The sequence below is a fragment of the Ovis canadensis genome, chromosome 15 (assembly GCF_042477335.2).
Source record: "Ovis canadensis isolate MfBH-ARS-UI-01 breed Bighorn chromosome 15, ARS-UI_OviCan_v2, whole genome shotgun sequence".
Lineage (NCBI taxonomy): Eukaryota > Metazoa > Chordata > Mammalia > Artiodactyla > Bovidae > Ovis > Ovis canadensis.
Genome location: NC_091259.1, coordinates 13,015,034 through 13,037,176, shown reverse-complemented (window position 1 = coordinate 13,037,176; position 22,143 = coordinate 13,015,034). Strand labels below are relative to the sequence as shown.

General features: G+C 37.7%; 1 protein-coding gene and 1 non-coding gene across 5 annotated transcripts in view; one reads left to right on the top strand and one right to left on the bottom strand.

The window, feature by feature from the left end:
* DYNC2H1 (dynein cytoplasmic 2 heavy chain 1) overlaps positions 1-22,143 on the top strand; it is a 493,166-nt gene that overhangs the window by 88,551 nt on the left and 382,472 nt on the right. For 3 of the 4 annotated variants that reach the window (XM_069554796.1, XM_069554793.1, XM_069554797.1), the window contains exons 42-47: positions 9,506-9,765; positions 10,990-11,236; positions 12,345-12,496; positions 13,745-13,889; positions 16,397-16,499; positions 17,046-17,213. In XM_069554796.1, the coding sequence (XP_069410897.1) occupies positions 9,506-9,765; positions 10,990-11,236; positions 12,345-12,496; positions 13,745-13,889; positions 16,397-16,499; positions 17,046-17,213 (1,075 nt within the window). The remainder of the gene's footprint in view (positions 1-9,505; positions 9,766-10,989; positions 11,237-12,344; positions 12,497-13,744; positions 13,890-16,396; positions 16,500-17,045; positions 17,214-22,143) is intronic. The other variant, XM_069554794.1, reaches the window with a different exon arrangement.
* Positions 5,608-5,679, bottom strand: TRNAC-ACA (transfer RNA cysteine (anticodon ACA)). The gene has a single exon. It is a non-coding gene; the product is annotated as a tRNA-Cys (tRNA).

Sequence of the window (22,143 nt, the reverse complement as noted above, 5' to 3'; positions counted from 1 at the left end):
AAAGTCTACTTTATAATAAAGTGTTGAATAGTGTGTAATTTCTCAACTACTATGCAGAAAGTGAAAGAGTGTGGTTTTAAGTATATCAGTTATTTACCCTGGTGATTGTATGGCTGCCTATGAGCTGCAGTTTGTTTCCACTCACTGCTGCTGCCCGGCATCATAGGATGGTATCATACCTCATATCACTAGTCTGGGAAAAGATCAAAATTCAAAGTATGGTTTTTACTGAATGCTTATCACTTCTTCCCTGTTGTAAACATGGAAAATCATAAGTAAAGCCATTGTAAGTTGGGGACCATCTGTATAAGTACATAAGTTCAGTTCAGTTCAGTTTAGTCGCTCAGTTGTGTCTGACTCTTTTCAACCCCATGAACCACAGCATGCCAGGTCTCCCTGTCCATCATCAACTCCTGGAGTTCACTCAGACTCACGTCCATTGAGTCGTGATGCCATCCAGCCATCTCATCCTCTGTCGTCCCCTTCTCCTCCTGCCCTCAATCCCTCCCAGCATCAGAGTCTTTCCCAATGAGTCAGCTCTTTGCATGAGGTGGCCAAAGTACTGGAGTTTCAGCTTTAGCATCATTCCTTCCAAAGAACACCCAGGACTGATCTCCTTCAGAATGGACTGGTTGGATCTCCTTGCAGTCCAAGGGACTCTCAAGAGTCTTTTCCAACACCACAGTTCAAAAGCATCAATTCTTTGGCACTCAGCTTTTTTCCCAGTCCAACCCTCACATCCATACGTGACCAGTAGAAAAACCATAACCTTGACTAGACGGACCTTAGCAAAGTAATGTCTCTGCTTTTGAATATGCTATCAAGATTGGTCATAACTTTTCTTTCAAGGAGTAAGCGTCTTTTAATTTCATGGCTGCAATCACCATCTGCAGTGATTTTGGAGCCCCCCAAAATAAAATCTGACACTGTTTCCACTGTTTCCCCATCTATTTCCCATGGAGTGATGGGACTGGATGCCATGATCTTCATTTTCTGAATGTTGAGCTTTAAACCAAATTTTTTACTCTCCTCTTCACTTTCATCAAGAGGCTTTTTAGTTCCTTTTCACTTTCTGCCATAAGGGTGGTATCATTTGCATATCTGAGATTATTGATACCACCCCCGATTATTTTATGAAATGTTAATAACACCGTAAAATACCATAAACTAGTTCAAAGAAGAAAATAAATATATATGTACCTATGTACCTATATGTATGTACCTATGTACCTATATTATGTATGTACATATATATAGTACCTATATATGTATGTGCCTAAATATATATGTACCTATATACATATATATTTATTTTCTTCTTTGAACTAGTTTATGGTATTTTATGGTGTTATTAACATTTTATAAAATAATTGGGGGTGGTGTTTGGTGAGCAGCTCTCTTGAGTATGTGGCAGTGGAAGGAGGTTGGTATCCTGGACAAAAGTGGAACTTTCATACACCCTGCCCTGTACGTCTTTTCCACTTGACCGTCTGTTCCTGGATTATGTCCTTGATCATAAACCACCAGTCTGGAGCTGAGGAATCCAAGTCTGGCTGCCAGGAGAAATCCAGAAGAGCCAAAGAGCCCAACCATGTCAGACCTTCCTGTAGCCACACACACACCTCAAACCCTGAGGAAGTGAGTGAGGATCAATGGGAAGAAGACAGCCAGCCAGAGACCAAGCCCTGAGCCTTTAGAGTGGGAGCGCTGACTGCAAGACCTAGACTACCAGAGAACTCCTAACCCTAGGGAGTATCAAATATTAAGAACTTCCACAAAGGAAACGACTTGAATACAAGACTAACCACCAAGTAACACCCTGTGCAAACAAAAACAAGACAAAAATACAAGCCCAATCATCAGCAGACAGGATTGCCACCACACTCAGCCCTGCCCATCAGAGGGAGAAAACAAACTCAGCACAAATCTCACTGTATAATGAAGTGTACACAAACCACCGGACCAACCCAAGGAGGGCAGAAACCAAAAGGAAGAAAGAATTCAACTTTGAAGCCTGGGAAAAGGAGACCTCGAACACAATAAGTTTAAAAAAAAGAATACATTTGAATCAGTTCTAATGAGGTGGATGAAACTGGAGGCTATTATACAGAGTGAAGTAAGCCAGAAAGAAAAACACCAATACAGTATACTAATGCATTTATGTATGGAATTTAGAAAGATGGTAGCGATAACTCTATGTGAGAGAGACAGCAAAAGAGACACAGATGTATAGAACAGTCTTTTGGACTCAGTGGGAGAAGGCGAGGGTGAGATGATCTTAGAGAATAGCATTGAAACATGTAAATTATCATATGTGAAACAGATCACCAGTCCAGGTTCAGTGGATGAGACAGGGTGCTCAGGGCTGGTGCACTGGGATGAATGACTCAGAGGGATGTGATGGAGAGGGAGGTGGGAGGGGAGTTCAGGATAGGGAACACATATACACCCATGGCTGATTCATGTTAGTGTATGGCAAAAACCACTACAATATTGTAAATTAGCCTCCAATTAAAATAAATAAAACTGAAAAGGAAGAAAAATACTGCACAAATGAAGGAACAAACTGAAAGCACAGATGTTCAAGTAAATGAAGAGGAAATAGGCAAATTACCTGAAAAAGAATTCAGAGTAATGATGGTAAAGATGATCAAAAACCTTGAAAACAGAATGGAGAAAATGCAAGAATCAATTAACAAAGACCTAGAAGGATTAAAGAGTAAACATACAGAGACAAACAGCAAAATTCTGAAATTAAAAATACTCTAGAAGGAATCAATAGCAGAATATCTGAAGCACAAGAACAAATCAGTGAGCTGGAAGATAAAATGGTGGAAATAACTTCTGAAGAGCAGAGTAAAAAGAATGAAAAGAACTGAGGATGGTCTCAGAGATGTCTGGGACAATATCAAATGCATCAACATTCGAATTACAGTGGTCCCAGGAGAAGAAGAGAAAAAGGAAGGGTGTGAGAAAATTTTTGAAGAGATTATAGTTGAAAGCTTTCCCAACATGGAGAAGGAAATAGTCAATCAAGTCCAAGAGATGCAAAGAGTCCTCTACAGTATAAACTGTATGTCCACAAGGAGAAACATGCCAAGACACAAACCAATCAAACTAACAAAGGCTCAACACAAAGAAAGAATATTAAAAGCAGCAAGGGAAAAACAACAAGTAACATACAAGGGAAACTCTGTACATTTAACAACTGATCATTCAGGAGAAACTCTGCAGGCCAGAAGGGAATGGTAGGATATATTTAAAGTACTGAAAGGGAAAAATCTACAACCAAGATTACTGCACCTGGCAAGGATCTCATTCAAAATTGATGGAGAAATTGAAAGTTTTTCAGACAAAGGAAAGTTAAGAGAATTCGGTACCACTAAATCAGCTTTACAACAAATATTAAAGGGACTTATATAGTCATGAAATAGAAGAAAAAGATCTACAAAAGCAAACACCAAATTAAGAAAATGACAGTAGGAACATATATATCAGTAATTACTTTAAGTGAAAATGGATTCATTGCTCCAACCTAAAGACACAGACTGGCTGAATGGATGCAAAAACAAGACCCATATATATACTGTCTACAGGAAACCCACTTTAGACCTAAAGACACATATAGACTGAAAGTGAGAGGATGGAAAAAATTATTCCATGCAAATAGGAAGCAAAAGAAAGCTGGAGAAGCAATCATATCAGACAAAGTAGAACTTAAAGAATATTTCAAGAGAGAATGAAGGACCACGAAATGATCAAGGGATCAATTCAAGAGGAAGATACAACAATGGTAAGTATCTATGGACCCAGCATAGGAGCACCTCAGTACATAGGACAAACACTAACAGACATAAAAGGAGAAGTTGACAGTAACACAATAATAGTAGGAGACATTAACACTCCACTCACACCAATCGACAGATCATCAAAACAAAATAAGGAAACATTAAGTGTTAAATGATAAATTAGATGAGATGGATCTCATTGGACTCTTCAGGACATTCCATCCAAATGCAGAAGAATGCACCTTCTTCTCAAGTGACCATGGAACTTTCTCCCGGATAGACCATATCATGGGTCACAAGTCAAAACTCAGTAAATTTAAGAAAATTGAAATCGTATCAGGTGTCTTCTCCTACCACAATGCTATGAGAATAGACATAAATTACAAGAAAAAAGACTAAGAAGCACAAAGACATGGAGATTAAACAATGTGTTTTTAAATAATAAACAGGTTACTGAAGAAATTAAAAGGGAAATCAACAAATTCCTAGAAATAACAATGAAAACACGACAACTCAAAACCTATCAGTTCAGTTCCATCACTCAATCGTGTCCGTCTCTTTGTGAGCCCATGGACTGCAGCACTCGAGGCTTCCCTGTCCATCACGAACTCCTGTAGGCTGCTCAAACTCATGTCCATCGAGTTGGTGATGACATCCAAACATCTCATCCTCTATTGTCCCCTTCTCCTCCTGCCTTCAGTCTTTCCCAGCATCAGGGTCTTTTCCAAGGAGTCAGTTCTTTGCATCAGGTGGCCAAAGTAATGGAGTTTCAGCTTCAGCATCAGCCCTTCCAATGAATATTCAGGGCTGATTTCCTTTTGGATGGACTGGCTGGATCTCCTTGTTCTCCAAGTGACTCTCAAGAGTCTTTTCCAACACCACCAGTGATGTTGAAAAGCATCAATTCTTCAGCACTCAGCTTTCTTTATAGTCCAACTCTCATGTCCATAGTGACTACTGGAAAAACCATAGCTTTGACGAGACGGCCTATTGTTGGCAAAGTAATGTCTCTGCTTTTGAATATGCTGTCTTGGTTGGTCATAACTTTTCTTCCAAAGAGTAAGCGTCTTTTAATTTCCTGGCTGCAGTCACCATCTGCAGTGATTTTGGAGCTTAAGAAAATAAAGTCTGTCACTGTTTCCATTGTTTCCCTATCTATTTGCCATGAAGTGATGGGACCAAATGCCATGATCTTAATTTTCTGAATGTTGAGTTTTAAGCCAGCGTTTTCACTCACCTCTTTCACTTTCATCAAGAGACTCTTTAGTTCTTCTTTGCTTTCTGCCATAAGGGTGGTGTCATCTGCATATCTGAGGTTAATGGTATTTTTCCAGGCAATCTTGATTCTAGCTTGTGCTTAATCTCAGTAGATGCAGAAAAAGCCTTTGACACAAATCAGCACCCATTTATGATTGAAACTTTTTAAAAAATGGGCATAGAATGAATCTACATAGTAAAGACCATATATTATAAGCCCACTGCAAACATTATTCTCAATGGTGAAAAACTGAAAGCATTTCCCCTCAAATGAGGAACAAGATAAGGTTGTCCATTGTTACCACTGTTACTCAACATAATTTTGGAAGTCCTAGCCACAGCAGCCAGAGAAGATAAATAAAATGAATCCAGATCAGAAAAGAAGTAAAGCTGTCACTGTGTGCAGATGACATGATACTATACTTCTAGGGATATAATGAAGTCGTTCAGTTGTGTCCGACTCTTTGCAACCCCATGGACTGTAGCCTGCCAGGCTCCATGGACAGAGGATTTTCCAGACAATAGTCCTGAAGTGGATTGCCATCTCCTTCTCTAGGGGATTTTCCCAACCCAGGGATCGAACCTGGGTCTCCTGCATTGTAGACAGACGCTTTACCGTCTGAGCCACCAGGGAAGTCGATAGCCCTAAATATACTATCAGAAAATGCTAGATCTAATCAATGAATTTAGCAGAGTCACATGTATAAAATCTGTACACAGAGATCACTTGCATTTCTATATACTAACTGAATAATCAGAGAAATTGAGGAATCAATCCCAGTCACCATTGCAACAAAAAGAATAGAATATCTAGGAATTAACTGTACCAAGGAGACAAAAGAATATATACAGAAAATTACAAGACACTGATGAAAGAAATCAAAGATGACATAATCAGATGGAGTGATATTGCATGTTCCTGTGTTGGAAGAATCAATATTGTGAAAATGACTATATTGCCAAATGCAATCTACAGTTTCAGTGTGATCCTTATGAAAATTACCTATGGCATTTTTCACAGAACTAGAACAAAAATTTCACATTTCATATGGAAACACAGAAGACCCTGAATAGCCAAAGCAGTCTTGAGAAAGAGGAATGTAGCTGGAGGAATCAACTATTGTGACTTCAGATTACACTACAAAGCCACAGTCATCATGACAGTATGGTAATGGCACAAAACAGAAATATAGACCAATGGAACAAGATAGAAAGCCCAGACATAAACCCATGCACCTGTGGGTACCTTATTTTTGACAAAGGAGGCAAGAATATACAATGGGGCAAAGACAGCCTCTTCAGTAATTGGTGCTAGGAATACTGGACAGCTACGGGCAAAAGAATGAAGTTAGAACACCTCTTAATACTGTACACAAAGATAAACTCAAAAGGGATTAAAGATGTAAATGTGAGACCAGAGACTGTAAAACTGTTAGAGGAAATCATAGGCAGAACACTCGACATAAATCAACACAAGATCCGCTATGACTCATCTCCTAGAGTAATGGAAATAAAAACCAAAGTAAACAAGTGTGACCTGGTTAAACTTAAAAGCTTTTGCACAGCAAAGGAAACTATAAGTAAGGTGAAAAGACAACTCTCAGAATGGGAGAAAATGATAGCAAATGAAACAACTGACAAAGGATTAATTTCCAGAATATACATGCAACTCAATACCAGAGTAACAACCCATTGAAAAAGTGGGAAAAAGACCTAAACAGACATTTCTCCCAAGAAACATACTGATGGCTACCAAACACATGAAAGGATGCTCAGCCTCCCTCATTATTAGAGAAATGCAACTCAAAACTGCCGTGAGATATCACCTCACACCAGTCAGAATGGCCATCATCAAAAAATCTGCAAATAATAAATGCTGGATAGGGTATGGAGGAAAGGGAATCCTCTTGCACTGTTGGTAGGAATATAAATTGATACAGCCACTATGGAAGATGGTATGGAGATTCCTTAAAAAACTAGGAATGAAAGCACCATATGACCCAGCAGTCCCACTCCTAGGCAAATACTCTGAGGAAACCAAAATTGAAAAAGACACATGTATACCATTGTTCACTGCAGCACTGTTTACAATAGCTAGAACATGGAAGCAGCCTAGATGTTCATTGACAGATGATTGGATAAAGAAGTTGTAATACATATACACAATGGAATATTACTCAATCATAAAAAGGAACACATTGTGTCAGTTGTAATGAGATGGATGAAGCTAGAGCCTATTATACACAGTGAAGTAAGTCAGAAAAAGATAAATTTCGTATACTAATGCATATATCCTGAAGATGGTACTGAAAGATGGCACTGAAGAACTTATTTTCAGGGGAGTAATGGAGAAACAGACATAGAGAATAGACTTAGGGACATGGGGAGAGGGGAGGAGAGGGTGAGATGTATGGACAGAATAACATAGAAACTTACATTACCATATGTAAAGTAGGTAGCCAATGGGAATTTGCTGTATGGCTCAGGAAACTCAAAACATCGGCTCTGTATCAACTTAAAGGGGTGGGATGGGGAGGGAGGTTCCAAAGGGAGGGGATATATGTATACCTATGGCTGATTCATATTGAGGTTTGACAGAAAACAAAATTCTGTAAAGCAATTATCCTTTGATTAAAAAATAAAATTATGAAAGATTTTTTAATAGGCTAAAGTCTGGACTGCTGGCGACGGAATGAAACACCAACACTGCAGAGTGGTTTGAATCTTTATATTTTAACACTTGCTTCTTACAGCTGCTTTATTTTATATCCCTTGCACAACAACCTACAGGGCAAGTTGCCAAGCACTATGATTCAAAGACTATACAGTGCGCAGGCGCAGGGCGAGATAACTTTTACCTTGACTTATTTACTGCAGCTAAGACTTTGTTTTGGGGAACTTCCTTATCAACTTAGAATCCGTTTTGTCCCAGGGTCTGTTCCTTTTGAGGAATCAGAGAAACATCCTTGTGTGCAAGAAATGTTCTTTTCCCATGGGAACAAACAGGATTCTTAGCTGAACATCTCGTTTGCAAGAATGTTCAGCCCTGGTTGAGAGTCTCGTTTGCAAGCACTTCTCAACCTTCTTTATACCTTGTTCCCTACATTGGACTATGTTTTTTGTTAGATATTTTTGTACCTTTTTAGCTATATAAATGGAGAAGGCAATGGCACCCCACTCCAGTACTCTTACCTGGAAAATCCCCTGGATGGAGGAGCCTGATGGGCTATAGTCCATGGGGTCACTAAGAGTTGCACACGACTGAGCGACTTCACTTTCACTTTTCACTTTCATGCATTGAAGAAGGAAATGGCAACCCACTCCAGTGTTCCTGCCTGGAGAATCCCAGGGATGGGGGAGCCCGGTGGGCTGCCATCTATGGGATTGCACAGAGTTGGACACGACTGAAGCAACGTAGCAACAGCAGCAGCTATATAAATAAATATAGTTATTTTATTCATTTTAATCTTAAAGTAGCATATTTTTAGTCATTTTTTTAACCAGAAGAGTTTTTCAGTTATAAATGCTTAGATGGAGCAATCATTATAGATCTTTTCTTTATTTAGTGCAAAAGTCGTTTCAGCTACATTGTTTATAAAGCCAAATTCTATATATTAAGGAATTTCTTCCTATTGACTTCCACTGAAATAATTGAACACATATTCATTGAGGTTGGTTCCAACATTATGTTTCTGCATTTTTGTTATTTTGTTTCATTGATACTACCGTTTATTACTTTCTCTGTTGTGATTTTCTTTCCGTAGCCCATCTGTTGCCAGATGCTGCTTCTTGTTACCACTCAGTATCTTATTGACAAAGTCAATAAAGGTATTGAGTTGCATTAGGGTTCCTCCCTGCTGTGTATCTGTATGGATGACAGTTTTTGAAAGAGGAACAGGTTGGGAGCAGTAGTGGTGACAGTGTAGTGGACAGTTATACTGGAAATGACAGGTTTAGGAGTCCTACATTGTGTTATTTGTAGTTTAGTTTTCATAAGAACTCAATTGGAAATTGAATGTGTTTATACAATATATGTGCGGACTGCTCTTAAGTCACTTCAGTCGTGTCCAACTCTGTGCGACCCCATAGACGGCAGCCGTAGATGAATTTTATTTATTTGCTTGAATGATCATTTAGAGAATAATATGTGAGATAAAATGTTACTATAATTATTAAGGATACTTAGTAAGTTTAGTGCATGTGACGGAGAAGCAAATGGCAGCCCACTCCAGGGTTCTTGCCTGGAGAATCCCAGGGATGGAGGAGCCTGGTGGGCTGGCATCTGTGGGGTCGCACAGAGTTGGACACGACTGAAGTGACTTAGCAGCAGCAGCAGCCGTGCATGTGAACTTTTTTAAGAAGTAAGATGATTCTCTTTGGAGCATTTACTTCAAAGAATTAAAACTTCACATATTCTGTCTGGAGTATATGAAAATCTCTCAAAACTTTTTCTTCTTAAGGTTTTTAACTGGGCACGACAATCTCCTCCAGACCCTCACAAACCACTGGACACGTACTATGACTCAAGTAGAGGACGATTAGCATCTTATGTGCTGAAGAAGCCAGAAAACTTGACTGCTGATGATTTCAGTAATAGCCACACTCTTCCAGTTATTCAGACTCCTGACATGCAGCGAGGTCTAGACTATTTCAAACCTTGGTTAAGTCCTGATACTAAGCAGCCGTTTATTCTTGTTGGACCAGAAGGATGTGGCAAAGGGTAAGAGCAGAAAAATAATAATCAATATGCCTGTAATGGATTTATGCATCTCTCCTGTTCTAAAATGATTTAACAGATTTTGTTACATGTTTTTGGTTAAAGTGGCAGGTACATTTTCATGAAGGACTCTTTATTATCACTATTTGTAAAAATAATATTACTATAGAGAAAAATATGCCCTTTTTTCCCCACCAAGTTAAGTGTTTCCTGATGGAATCAGAGAAATCTGAGAAAATACCCTTAAAAAAATCTGTGCATAGAATCACAACAAAATGATTAGTGCATGTGAACATTTTTTTGGATTGCATCACCGACTCAATGGATTATGAATAAACTCTGGGAGTTGGTGATGGACAGGGAGGCCTGGCTTGCTGCAGTCCATGGGGTCACAAAGAGTCAGACACGACTGAGTGATCGAACTCAACTGAACTGAACTGAGCATTTTTTTTTTTAGAGGTAAGATGATTCTCTTTGGAGCATTTACTTTAAAGAATTAAAATTTCACATACTCTAGAGTATATGAAAATCTATCACAAATTTTTTGTATACTTTTTATGTATACATAAATGGTTTTTATGTATACTTTTTTTCAAATGAAGTTATTTTTTGTGAACCTTGATAATTTTTTTGGCTGAGTCTCAAGAATGCCTTAAAATATGAATTTATTTTTTTTTCCACTCTAAAACTTAGAAATCTTGTTTACTAGCTATTGATAGTTGTAGAAATCATATCTGTTGTTACTACTTTTTCCTTAAACAACATTGTAAATAATTTAGAAATGGAAATATTTAGAATTAGAAATCTTGGGGGCTTCCCTGGTGGCTTGCTTAGTAGTAAAGAGTCCATCTGCCAGTGCTGGAGACATAGGTTCAATCCCTGGTCCAGGAAGATTCCACGTGCCGCAGAGCAGCTAAGCCTGTGTGCCACAACTATTGAACCTGGGCTCTGGGGCCTGGGATCCGCACCTACTGAGCCCCTGCGCCGCAGCTGCTGAGTCTGTGTGTCCTAGAGTCTGTGCTCAGCCTCGAGAAGCCCCCACGAAGAGAAGCCTGCAAACCGCAGCTAGAGTAGTCCCTGCTTGCTGCAGCTAGAGAAAAGGACATGCAGCAGTGAGGACCCGGCACAGCCAAAAGGACTTATGTACTGAACAATAGAAATTGTATTTTGAGTATGAAGAGTATTTCTCTGGTTGCATTTATGAGGTCGAGTGTTTGCCTTTCACAGGATGCTGCTCAGGTATGCATTTTCCCAGCTCCGGTCTACTCACATCGCCACAGTTCACTGTAGCACACAGACTACTTCCCAGCATCTCCTGCAGAAACTGAGCCAGACTTGCATGGTCATCAGTACTAACACTGGCCGAGTGTATAGACCGAGAGACTGTGAGAGACTTGTTCTGTACTTAAAAGACATCAACCTACCCAGGCTGGACAAATGGGGCACCAGTACTTTGATAGCTTTCCTGCAGCAGGTGGGTAGTATCCCTTGAAGTGTTTTGATATAATTGGAGACAATTTAATTTCACTAACTTTTCTTATAGATAGAAAATCTGCTTCCCTCCTTAGGACCATTGTGGGAATTAAATGGAAATTAAACTTGAAGCACCTTATTCCTGTCCCAGGGCTACTTTCTTTGATCTTCCTACATTTAAAAATTAGTATTACATAGAGACGCTATTTCAAAAGAATGAAAACAGCTGTTACCCCACACTGTTTACCTGCCCTTCATTCCTGAAAACAGAAACTGAGGATGGTGTTAGAGTTGCACAAGTTTTGGCTTCATTCTTCTACGTGTGCAGTCTTCCAAAAGCAGTTGTATTAATATTAGTATATTTCCTCAGGCATGCCTCAGTCATTGGGGAAGGTTTTCTTTATGTGATTTATATCACACTGGGAACTCAAGCTTGATAATTAGGTTCACATTTTGCTTTTCTATGTAACTGCTGAATATATTAAAACATGTATAGAAAAAACCCAAACTGTTTTCCTTATATTTTCCCCTATTTTTCACTTTTTTTGATAATTGCAAGTAGATTTATATTAATAGTATGATCAGGACTTTAATATTTATTTTGAAAAGCATTTTAGAAGTGAGCATAGTTGAGCTAACATTAACTGAACAGAGTCTTTTTTAATTAAAAAAAAATTTGTATTGGCTCATAGTTGACTGACGTGCTGTGTTGGTTTTTGCTATGCATTAGTGAATCTGTCATATAGAATATATTTACTCTTTTTTATATCCTTTGTCCATACAGGTCATTAAAGAGTATTGAGAAGACTTTTCTGTGCTAGGCAGTAGATCCTTACTTGTTATCTATTTTGTAGGTATATAGTGTATATATGTCAATTCCAACCTTCAGTTTATCCCACCACCTCGCCAGTAACCATAAATTTGTTTTTGACATTGAACACAGAATCTTGAAGAGTAGTATTTTTAATGAAATAAGTAATTAAAGTATATATCAGCCAAATTTTTGAGTTAGAGGATGATTTCATTCAGAAACAATTGTTTTACGCAAAATATCTTATGATTATAAAATCTTAAGCATAAAACATTTAAACATATTTATTTTTAAATAGGTACTGACATATCAAGGATTTTATGATGAAAATTTAGAATGGGTTGGTTTAGAAAATATTCAAATTGTGGCTTCTATGTCAGCTGGAGGAAGACTGGGAAGACATCAGCTTACTACCAGATTTACTTCTATTGTTCGTCTTTGTGCTATAGAGTATGTATTATTGTATTAAAATTTTGTTTTTGATGTGAAGAGACATATATTGCATTTTATGAAAGTCTTAATGATATTACTTCAAAATACAGAATATAAAAACAGTCCAACTTAAGCTCTGATATTACTTTTTTCCTACCCTTCCTAAACTGTAAGAAGTTAGGGTGGCGAAGGCTTTAATCAATGCTTCTTATGTAGTAGAAATAAGGTGGGGACTTTGTATTGTCTCTAAATGTCAGTGTCAGGAATCTGAATGATGAGTTTTAGGCTTAACTGTTTTATGGGTTATATAAAGCAAAAATACAATCAAATTTTATGAGATAACTAAAAAGAGAATTTATATCTGAGCAAGGTAGAGTTAGATCATTTAGTGTCCTATAATATTAATCCTGATTTAGTAACTAAACAGCAACAACAGATATTAATCCTGTTATACCCATCCATTTCCATGGTCCATGATTGTTACATGAACTGGAATTTTATGATGTTTTATCCTTGGTTATATTTTGCTTTACAAAACCTTTTTTTAATTAAAAAAAAAAAACTTTACTGAGGTATAACTTACATGCCATAACACTTAACCGTATATATTCTAGTAACCACAGTACTGTTTTAGGTTTTTTTTTTTGACCACAGCACATGACATATGGAATCTTATTTCCTGCCCAGGGATTGAACCTGAGCCCCTCTGCAGTCACAGTATGGAGTCTTCACCACTGGACCACCAGCGACGTCCTCCAACTCTTTTTTATGCTGTTGTGCTAAACTGCTCCCATCCATTAACATTCTTCTTTTAGAATGTTAGAGCCACCAATTAAGCTGTATTGAAATAGATTTTGGTTTGGGAGGAAAGGTTGATTTTATTTGATGTTTTCTACTTCCATAGTTCTAAGGTGGATTACTGTTCTCTGTGTAGACTATACTTAATTGAAAATGCTTTTTTCTTAAGCAAACTTTTCCTCTGGCCCTTTCCAACAATCAGTGGTCTTTTAAACAATTATGTTTTTAAGTGATTTCATTACAATCCTCTATTAGAATCCTTAGTTTTTGACAACAGATAATTAGGAATCTAATTGAGTTGAAGTAAGAATAAGGGCCGTGAGCCTGGCTTAAGCCTTTGAGTAAACCTTGGAGGTAGCTAGGCCTCCCAGTTTGAAAACCACGCAGTTTGGAAACCAATTCTATACCTTAACATTAAAATAATAATTTAGAATATTTATTTCAACTTCTTGTATGATTTTTTTTTAGTTACCCTGAAAGAGAGCAATTACAGACAATTTATGGAGCATATTTGGAACCAGTTCTACATAAAAATCTGAAGAATCATTCTATTTGGGGTTCTGCTTCAAAAATTTATCTCTTAGCAGGATCTATGGTACAAGTGTATGAACAGGTATATATTCACTTATATTGTAGTTTTCATGTCTATTAGTATCACTTCCAGAGGGCTGCCTTTAATCCTAACCTGTGTTGATGCTCAGGCTTTATTTTCCTGTCATTTATATTTTTCTCCTAGAGAGTAACTCGCAAGGGTAGATGTTTGTGTGTACCTCCTTCACTATTACATCTTCTGGTACAGTTTCTAATAGACACCCAACAAATACTGAAAAAACAAATCAGTGGGTCAGTGGTTATTCTGCTTTGAGCTCAAATTTAGCATATTTACAATGGAGTTTGTTTTCTTTCTAAAACTAGATCTTTCTCCTGACCTCTGTCAGTTTCTGTCTTCCGGGATTCAAACCTGAGAGTAATTTTTGATGTTTATTTCTTTCCTTCTGTCTGTGAAGAAATGTTTAAAATACTCTGATAAAGTAAGGATGTAGAAGATATGTATTGAGTACCTTCTGTTTCCATTGCTGGTCCTAAGGATACAGAGATAACTGCGTCACTGTTCCTCGAGAGTGCACACATTGATGAGGGACCTGATCATATAAATAAACTATTAATAAGGTGTAGTAAGTATATCAGGGGCTTCTCAGGTGGTACATTGGTATAGAATCCACCTGCCAATGCAGGAGACACAAGAGATGTGAGTTCAATCCCTGCATCGGGAAGATTCCCTGCAGTGGGAAATGGCAACCCACTCCAGTATTCTTGCCTGAAAAATCGCATGGACAGAGGAGCCTGGCAGGCTGCAATCCATGGGGCCACAAAGAGTCAGACATAGCTGAGTGACTGAGCACACAATATGTATATCATTAGCAGTATGTACTAGTTCCAGAGACAGCATGAAAGAGCGAGTGAGTAACTTTGTTGTGTGTGGTATATTTTTAAGAGGAAATGTGGTCTAAGTTTTGAAAAATGAAGAGAAATTCACAAAGTGACCTAAGATGAAAGAGGGTCTTCCTGGGTAAAGGGAATAGCATGTGAAAGTTATGAAAGTGTTTGTGGAAGATGCTCTTTTATAGTATTCGAGTAGAAGTGCGTGAATGCTCCGTTGCTTCATTCATGTCTGACTCTTTGTGATCCTATGGATTGTAGCCTACCAGGCTCCTCTCTCCATGAAATTCTCCAGGCAAGAATACTGGAGTGGGTTGCCGTACCCTTCTATAGGAGTCTTCCTGACCCAGGAATTGAACCTGAGTCTCTTATATCTCCTGCATTAGCAGGCAAGTTCTTTACCACTAGCACCACACAGAAAGCCCACAGTAGGAATAAGGAAAGAAAAAACTATGTTTTTATAAATTAATTCATATGTTAGGTGATCAGGGCCAGAGCAAGAGAAGTGGCCCCGTCTGTAGGGAGGAGGGCACAGGCTGTACACTCGTTGCTGAAATATATGAGTTGTGGCACTTTGATTTGTTCAAAGTTCTGTGACCTCTTGAACATAAGATAGCTCTGTCCTGCTGTTACAAAGTGGGTCTATCTTACACCCATGAGCACCTTGGAATTATAGCTCCCATTTTACACTTAGGTTGGCTTTCCTTTGGCATCTGGTCCCATCACTTCAGGGCAAACAGGTGGGGAAACAATGGAAACAGTGACAGACTTTACTTTCTTGGGCTCCAAGATCATTGTCTGTGGTGACTGTAGCCATGAAATTAGAAGATGCTTGCTGCTTTGAAGAAAAGCTATGAAAAACCTAGACAGTGAATTAAAGGGCAGAGACGTTACTTTCCCGAAAAAGGTCCGTATAGTCAAAGCTGTGGTTTTTCCAGTAGTCATGTATGGATATGAGAATTGGACTATAAAAAAGCTGAGTGCTGAAGAATTGATGCTTTTGAACTGTGGTGTTGGAGAAGACTCTTGAGAGTCCCTTGGACTGCAAGGAGATCTAACCAGTCCATCCTAAAGGAAATCAGTCCTGACTATTCATTGGAAAGGACTGATGCTGAAGCTGAAACTCCAATACTTTGGCCACCTGATGCAAAGAACTGACTCATTGGAAAAGACCCTGATGCTGGGAAAGATTGAAGGCCGGAGGAGAAGGGGACGACAGAAGATGAGGTGGTTGGATGGCATCATTGACTTGATGAGCTTGTGTTTGAGTAAGCTCTGGGAGTTGGTGATAGGCTGGGAAGCCTGGCGTTCTGCAGTCCGTGGGGTCTGGCGTTCTGCAGTCCGTGGGGTCTCAAAGAGATGGACACGACTGAGGGACTGAACTGAACTGGCTTTCCTTGAAATCCTTTCTTTAGGAGGACTTTTTAACTTTTTATTTTGTTTTCTTGCATGGACAACCTTTTATCATCTTACTGAAGTTTATGAACAACTTACCTTAGATAATGTTTTTTAGGTGCATAAAATATAGTATACAAGATAACTAAGGAAATCAGTAATGTTGAAATACGGTTCCACTCACTGGTAGAAACTGACATTCCTGTAAATTTAAAGTGACTGAAAAATTTACATCATGATTATAAATTTAAAAGAATAGGACAAATCATTTGCCTTTTTTTTCAGGTGCGGGCCAAATTTACAGTTGATGATTATAGTCATTATTTCTTTACTCCTTGCATCCTTACCCAATGGGTTCTTGGCTTATTCAGATATGATTTAGAAGGAGGTAAGTTTTGCTTTTATGATTTCAAATCACTTATCTTTCTTTAGAATGTCGTAGTGTGTCTCTCTGTGTGTATATATGCTGTATATTATATTTATAATAGATAAATGAGTATTGTAATGATAATATTTTAAAAATTATAATTGAAATAATGTTGATATTAAATTTAAACATGGTATGAAAATTGTGATATTTTAGTACACTTCCTTTTCTAAACTATGATTGTCACTATTAAAACTTGATTTGAGAAAAAATGTAATCATTATTCTTTATAGCCAAAACAAGTTTAATATGCTTTTAGGGATTGATATTTTTATTAAACTAATAGAGATAATAGTGTTTAACATATCCTTTAAATAATCAAAAAAATTGACTACTCATTCATAAAATGAATTTTAACTCTTTTCTCCTTTTTTTCCTATTTATCTGATGCCAAAATTATGGTATGTAGATTCTCATTCTCTAATTCTTTCTAACATTATGTTGAAATAGCCCATTTTTAAATCATTTGAATTTTACTATAATTAAAGAAAATTTTGTCTCTTTTAGGATCCTCAAACCATCCTCTAGATTATGTATTAGAAATTGTAGCATATGAAGCACGGCGCTTATTCCGTGACAAAATTGTTGGTGCAAAGGAACTTCATTTATTTGACAGCATTTTAACATCAGTGTTTCAAGGAGATTGGGGCTCAGATGTACTAGATAACATGGCAGGTAATATAGTTACAGAGTTTTTTGTAAATATATAAATCTTATGAGAACTTTCAAGTTATTTTTCTTTCTGATAGTATGATTTCATATGTCTAAACAAATGAAAACTTTGGATAATTGAGGTATTATTGAATCACTTTACTGTGGAGTAAAAATTAATACAACATTGTAGATCAACTGTGCTTCAGTAAAATAAAATGAAAAGCCCTAAAACCTTGGATAATTTTAATGTTTTAACCAGAAGAAGTTGCTTTGTCTTTTGTGCTAGATTTCAGTAGTTATTTTCCAAACAAAATAATGATGGTAATTTTTTTCTTGGAAACAGTTGTTCAGACTGCAAGTGTTTTATATTTGCAATTCAAAATTGTATTTCCTGAAGGATTTTTACTAATAAAAATAACGATATATGTGTGATACTTAAAAGGTCATAGTGAAGATCCATATTTAATTATAATGCACTTTCATTTGAGAATAATGGCAATTCTCATTCCTGTCTCTATTAGTGTCGTTAGCACAGAACGGGTACCCTATTAGCAGCTTTACCCGTTGTTATAATAAACAAAGCATAGCACCAAAGGAGCTATGTTACATTTGCAACTGTTACTGCTTAATGACCAATTTGTATTATGAAAATGCTGTGGCAGTGATGCATGTAATAGGAAAATCAACATGGTGAAAAGGACTTTGACAGAAGAAGACTATCATTTGAATCTATTCCGTAATAAAACTGCTTTTAAGCTACAAAATGAGTTTCTGTTGTATTAGAGTGTAAAGCTAGGCTTCAAAAATATTACATATAGTACATTATATTGTATCTTTCTACATTTGATATTGGTTCCAGGGTCATAATAACATAAGTGAAGGGGAGTCTTAAAGAAGAAAGGGATGTTAAGATTGATAGAAGGAATTTTCTAGGTGCTGCTTGAGTTTTAGAATCAGGAAATAAGACAATATAAAATGCTAAGAGAAGCCTGATAATAGTTCAAAGTAGACTTGATTTTGAGTGAGGTTTTATTCATTGTATACTGTAGCTTTCATGGCTTAGCATGGAGAACTTTTGTTCTCAAATACTACCACTTTTCTCAGTCAGAAAACTGAGTTAATAATGTCTCTTCCTGTGAAGAAAATGATATACCCTTTGGACATTAGATAGTATTAGTGTGTTTTTCTCTACAGTTTGTGTCTTTTAGAGTCTCATGTAGGACTCAGTACATAATGTCTTTTCTCAGTATTTTACTTTTAAATAAAGGATTGTATTTTTTTAAAAAAAAAAAACAGACTTGATATCTGTTAGATCTTGGCAAATAGGATTTTCACATAGTAGAATATTAGTTTATTAAGAAAAAATTAATTTTAGATACTTAAAAATAAACTAGATACATTCTGAATATATTTGGGATAAATGATGGAATTTAGGGTATAGCTGTTTAGAGACTAATTCCTTATTTGAGGAAGTTACTTTGAAATTTTTTAAAATAATTTTTATTTTGAGATAATTGTAGATTCACATACAGTTGTAAGAACTAATAGAGAGAGAGAGAAAGAGAGAGAGAGAGTGAACTTTGTACTTGTTTTCCCCCAGTGGGAGCATCTGACAAAATTATAGTACAAGGTCACAACCAGGGTATCAACATCGGTACGGTTAAAATGGATCAACTCCTCTCCCCTCCTCTGGAAACGACCATCTTTTCAGTATTTAATTTTGCCATTTCAAGTATCTTACTTTTCATTCGGGATAATTCTCTGGAGATATGTGCAGATTCTCAGGTGTTTCAGTGGTTTATTCCTTTTTATTGCTGAGTAGGTATTTTGAAATGCTACCATTTCTTTCACTGTTTACTTGCTGAAGGGCATCTGAATTGTTTTTGGTGTTTGGCTCTTAGGAGGAAAGCTGGTATAGCCATTTATGTACAGGTTTTCTGTGGACTTTTTTGTTTCTCTGAGATAAATGCTCAGGAATGCAGTTGCAGTGTTGAATGGTACTTGTATGCTTAATAAACAAATAACAAAACTGCCACACTCTTTTCTAGAGTAGCTGTACTTCATTTTATATTCCCATCAGCAATATATGAGTGATCCAATTGCTCCACATCCTTGCCAGCATTGGGTGTCATCACTGTTTTTTATTTTGGTCATTCTGATAAATGTATATTGATGTGTCGTGGTGGTTTTGTTTTGTGTCTTGGAAATGAAGTCATTCAATGAGGTTGAGCATTGAGGGTCTTCTGCATGTCCTCTTCAGTGAAATGTCTCTGTGTCTTTTGCCCACATTCTAATGGGATTTTTAAAATACTGAGTTTTTAGAGTTCATTATGTATTTTAGATACTGCTCTTTTAGTGACTAGCAAATATATTCTCTCACTCTGTAGCTTGTATTTTCATCTTCTTAATAGAGTCTTTTATAGATAACAAGTTTTAACTTGATGAAGCTCAATTTAATAATCTTTCAAAGGTTTTTTTGGTGTCAAACTTAAGAACTAGGTGTAGTCCTAGATTTTGAAGATTTTCCCCTACCGTTTTCCCCTAAATAGTTTACAGTTTCATGTTTTAAATCAGTGATCCAGTCTGAGTGAATTTCTCTGTAAGGTGTGAGACTTGGGTCAGAGTTCATTTCTTTGCCTGTGGTTATCTACTTGATCTAGCACTGTTTGTTGAGTAGTTACCTCTCTGCCTTGAATTGCTTTTGCACATTTTTCAAAAATAAGTTGTGTAAGTCTGTTCCTGGGCTCTCAGTTCTGTTCTGTGATGTATGTCAGTCTTTCTGCCAATAACATAGTTTTGATTGCTGTAGCTTCAGTTCAGTTCAGTCGCTCAGTCGTGTTTGACTCTGCGACCCCATGAGTCTCAGCACGCCAGGCTTCCCTGTCTATCACCAAACCCGGAGTTCACTCAGACTCACGTCCATCGAGTTGTGATGCCATCCAGCCATCTCATCCTCTGTCGTCCCCTTCTCCTCCTACCCCCAATCCCTCCTAGCATCACAGTCTTTTCCAGTGAGTCAACTCTTCACATGAGGTGGCCAAAGTACTGGAGTTTCAGCTTCAGCATCATTCCTTCCAAAGAAATCCCAGGGTTGATCTCCTTCAGAATGGACAGGTTGGATCTTCTTGCAGTCCAAGGGACTCTCAAGAGTCTTCTCCAACACCACAGTTCAAAAGTATCAATTCTTCAGCAGTCAGCTTTCTTCCCAGTCCAACTCTCACATCCATACATGACCACTGGGAAAACCATAGCCTTGACTAGATGGACCTTTGTTGGCAAAGTAATGTCTCTGTTTTTCAATATGCTATCTAGGTTGGTCATAACTTTTCTTCCAGGGAGTAAGCATCTTTTAATTTCATGGCTGCAGTCACCTTCTGCAGTGATTTTGGAGCCCAAAAAAATAAAGTCTGACACTGTTTCCACTGTTTCCCCATCTGTTTCCCATGAAGTGATGGGACCGGATGCCATGATCTTCATTTTCTGAATGTTGAGCTTTAAGCCAACTTTTTCACTCTCCACTTTCACTTTCATTAAGAGGCTTTTTAGTTCCTCTTCACTTTCTGCCATAAGGGTGGTGCATATCTGAGGTTATTGATATTTCTCCCAGCAATCTTGATTCCAGCTTGTGCTTCTTCCAGCCCGGCGTTTCTCATGATGTACTCTGCATAGAAGTTAAATAAGCAGGGTGACAATATACAGCCTTGACGTACTCCTTTTCCTATTGGGAACCAGTCTGTTGTTCCATGTCCAGTTCTAACTGTTGCCTTCTGACCTGCATACAGATTTCTCAAGAGTCAGGTCAGGTGGTCTGGTATTCCCATCTCTTTCAGAATTTTCCACAGTTTATCGTGATCCACACAGTCAAAGGCTTTGGCATAGTCAAGGAAGTAGAAATAGATGTTTTTCTGGAACTCTCTTGCTTTTCCCATGATCCAGCTGATGTTGGCAATTTGATCTCTGGTTCCTCTGCCTTTTCTAAAACCAGCTTGAACATCAGGGAGTTCACGGTTCACGTATTGCTGAAGCCTGGCTTGGAGAATTTTGAGCATTACTATAATAGAGTGTGAGATGAGTGCAATTGTGTGGTAGTTTGAGCATTCTTTGGCATTGCCTTTCTTTGGAATTGGAATGAAAACTGACCTTTTCCAGTCCTGTGGCCACTGCTGAGTTTTCTAAATTTGCTGGCATATTATGTGCAGCACTTTCACAGCATCATCTTTCAGGATTTGAAATAGCTCAACTGGAATTCCATCACCTCCACTAGCTTTGTTCATAGTGATGCTTTCTAAGGCCCACTTGACTTCACATTCCAGGATGTCTGGCTGTAGGTGAGTGATCACACCATTGTGATTATCTGGGTCATGAAGATCTTTTTTGTGCAGTTCTTCTGTGTATTCTTGCCACCTTTTCTTAATATCTTCTGCTTCTGTTAGGTCCAGACCATTTCGTCCTTTATCGAGCCCATCTTTGCATGAAATGTTCCCTTGATATCTCTAATTTTCTTGAAGAGATCTCTAATCTTTCCCATTCTGTTGTTTTCCTCTATTTCTTTGCATTGATCACTGAGGAAGGCTTTTTTAATCTCTTCTTGCTATTTTTTGCAACTCTGCATTCAGATGCTTTTATCTTTCCTTTTCTCCTTTGCTTTTTGCTTGTCTTCTTTTCACAGTTATTTGTAAGGCCTCCTCAGACAGCCATTTTGCTTTTTTGCATTTCTTTTCCAGGGGTATGGTCTTGATCCCTGTCTCCTGTACAATGTCATGAACCTCATTCCATAATTCATCAGGCACTCTATCTATCAGATCTAGTCCCATAGATCTATTTCTCATTTCTACTGTATAATCATAAGGGATTTGTTTTAGATCATACCTGAATGGTCTATTGGTTTTCCCTACTTTCTTCAATTTCAGTCTGAATTTGGCAATAAGGAGTTCATGATCTGAGCCTAAGT